The 2260-nt window shown below is 67.6% G+C and overlaps 1 protein-coding gene across 1 annotated transcript in view; it reads left to right on the top strand.

Annotated features, from left to right (window-relative positions):
• Positions 1-876: 876 nt before the first annotated feature.
• LOC101635973 (chromodomain-helicase-DNA-binding protein 5) overlaps positions 877-2260 on the top strand; it is a 20341-nt gene continuing 18957 nt past the window's right edge. The window contains exon 1 of the mRNA XM_012722048.1: positions 877-996. Coding sequence (XP_012577502.1) covers positions 877-996 — 120 coding nt within the window. The remainder of the gene's footprint in view (positions 997-2260) is intronic.

The following is a 2260-nucleotide window of genomic DNA, read 5'->3' as shown; positions in this document are numbered from 1 at the left end:
CGGCCAGGTCGAGGGGCCCGAGGCGGTTTCGTGGCGGGGCTGCGCCGGGAGTCCCACTGCGGTTCTTTTACCTCCACAGTGGCGCCCGGGCGCCGCCGAGGACAGCGGCAAGGTCAAAGCCCGAGTATGCGGGTTCTCGCTGGCTCGCTGAGGGCCTCAGGGGCGTGGCGCTGCGGCTCCCTGGAGCGTGGCTTGGCCTGCGCCCTGGGACTTTCCTGATACTGAGCGCGGCCCCTCGTCTGGGCCCCGCCCCCCACTTACCTGCCAGCCCAGGGGCGCCGGTCCCCCCCAGTGGTCCCTTTCAGAACCACTTGCTGCTCTTTGCCTTGGCCCCGGCTCTGCGAGGGGAGATGGGGGGGAATGAAAGGGAGACCCAAGTCTGGGGATATCCAAACAGCCGCACACCCAGGTAAGCCAGGGGCACCCGCCTCTGAGAGCGCCTGTAGGGCCCCACTGTGGGCAGGGAGCTGTGGGAGATCGGGGTGCAGGCATCGGGGTGCAGGCGGGACCCAGGTGGTGGGGAGCAGGCAGAGCCTGGGGAGGGCCGGGATGGCAAGGAGTCGGCAGGACCGGGTTGTCGGGGTCCTCTCTGCCAGGTTCCCCGGGCAGGCAGACACTGGACGGCCCTGAGGCCGCCTGGAGCCGGCTGAGGGCACTGACCACGCGTGCAGGGCGGGTGCCGGGCCAGACCTGCCAAGCTGCTGCCCCACTGGCTCCGTAGGCGGGAAGAGATGTGCCAGCGCTGGGGCTGCCTCGCTTCGCCTCCCGCTCTTGGACGTGGCAGTGGCAGGGCCGCTGGAGGCACTCAGGTCGCCCCCTGACACGGCCAGGCCCCGCTGCCTCCGCGCTGTGGGTGTGCGGGCGCAGGCCCCGCCCATGGCTGGCTTTGCCCGGTCCCGATGTGCAGCTGCTGGTCATCTGGCTGCATCCCTGGCTGCCTGCCACATCGGGGTGCTCATGGTCACTGGGGCACTTTCTGGGCACTGCCTGAATCAGGTCTGCTTTAGAGTCGGGGGAGGGAGTGGCGTCTTGACAGCCGTGGCTCCCCGTCTCATGCCGTCTGGTTTGTGGGTCCGTCAGGGCAGCTGAGGGCCACTCCACGCGGACCCTCCGGCCTTGGCCTCTGTCCACGGTGCTGAAGTTGGAGGCCGCGGCCCCCATCCTCACCTTTGCCTGGTGTGCAGAGCCCGGCAGGTGTTTTGAAGGGTCCTGCAGTGGGCAGAATTCTACACCTTTGGCGGCCCTTTCTGACCACTGCCTCCCTGAGGGCCGAGGCAGGGCCTGGGAATGGTGGCCGCCAGTTCTGGGGGCTGGAGCACCTGCAGGAAGCCAGGACCAAGCCAGGACCGGCGCTGCCTCTGGGGCCAGGCCGGGCCGGGCCGGGCCAAGGGGGTCTTCTGGGCAGCACCAGCTTCCAGAAAGGCGTGGAGGCCTGCTGCTGCCAACCTCCAGCCAGCCACGGACTCAGAGGCTTAATGGGCATAAAAGGTTGAGGAGCTGGCAGCCAGAGGGGAGAGAGCGAGCTGGCAGCCAGAGGGGAGAGAGCGAGCTGCGGAGGGAGAGGGCGCGCCGAGCAGCCCGGAGAGCAGGAACCCCTGAGCGGGTCCTTGCCCAGCTAGGCGAGGGGCCTCCTGGGAAGCGCCTCTCAACTCTTGACAGTGTGGCCCGAGCGGGCCCAGAGCCGCTGGACTTGCCTGACAGACAGACTCGCGCTCTCCCCCAGGCGCCTCTCTCGTGCCCATCCTGCTCTGTCCAGCTCGTCTCTCACCGCCCTACTCTCCCTGGCCTCTCGCTCTGCTCAGAAACTGGCCTGATGGAGGTGACAGTCCCCAAGCTGGACTGAGCCCGGTGCCAGCCTCTCCCTGCAGACTCGGGCTGGGGAGCCGGGGCAGGACCTCACCCTGGGGAGGCCTGGAGGACACAGCTTCCTCAGGGGCGCGCCTTTCCTGTGTTGCTGGGGCTGCAAACGCCCTGATCTCCATACAAATGGGCCATTTTCTGCTTGTACAGACAACAAACTGAATCTAGGGAGCCAAGCTTAAGAGCTGCTTAAATCACCTTGTCTCTGTTGAGATGAAGCTGTGGAGGGTAGAGGTGGGGCGTGGGGGCCTCTAGAGCCCTGAGCAGGGCAGGCAGCAGGACCAGCCGAGGCCTGCGCCTCATTAACTTAGTTCCCGAGGCCGAGCAGACACTGCGTGGTGCCCCTGGGGCGGTGCCTGAGCCTGGCTCTCCCTTGCTCTTGTCCCAGCCCCCTGCCCCC

The sequence above is a fragment of the Condylura cristata genome, unplaced genomic scaffold (assembly GCF_000260355.1).
Source record: "Condylura cristata isolate star-nosed mole 26May11 unplaced genomic scaffold, ConCri1.0 scaffold00008, whole genome shotgun sequence".
NCBI classification, from domain to species: Eukaryota; Metazoa; Chordata; class Mammalia; order Eulipotyphla; family Talpidae; genus Condylura; species Condylura cristata.
The sequence above is the reverse complement of the archived record's forward strand: the minus strand, read 5'-3'. Positions and strand labels throughout refer to the sequence as shown.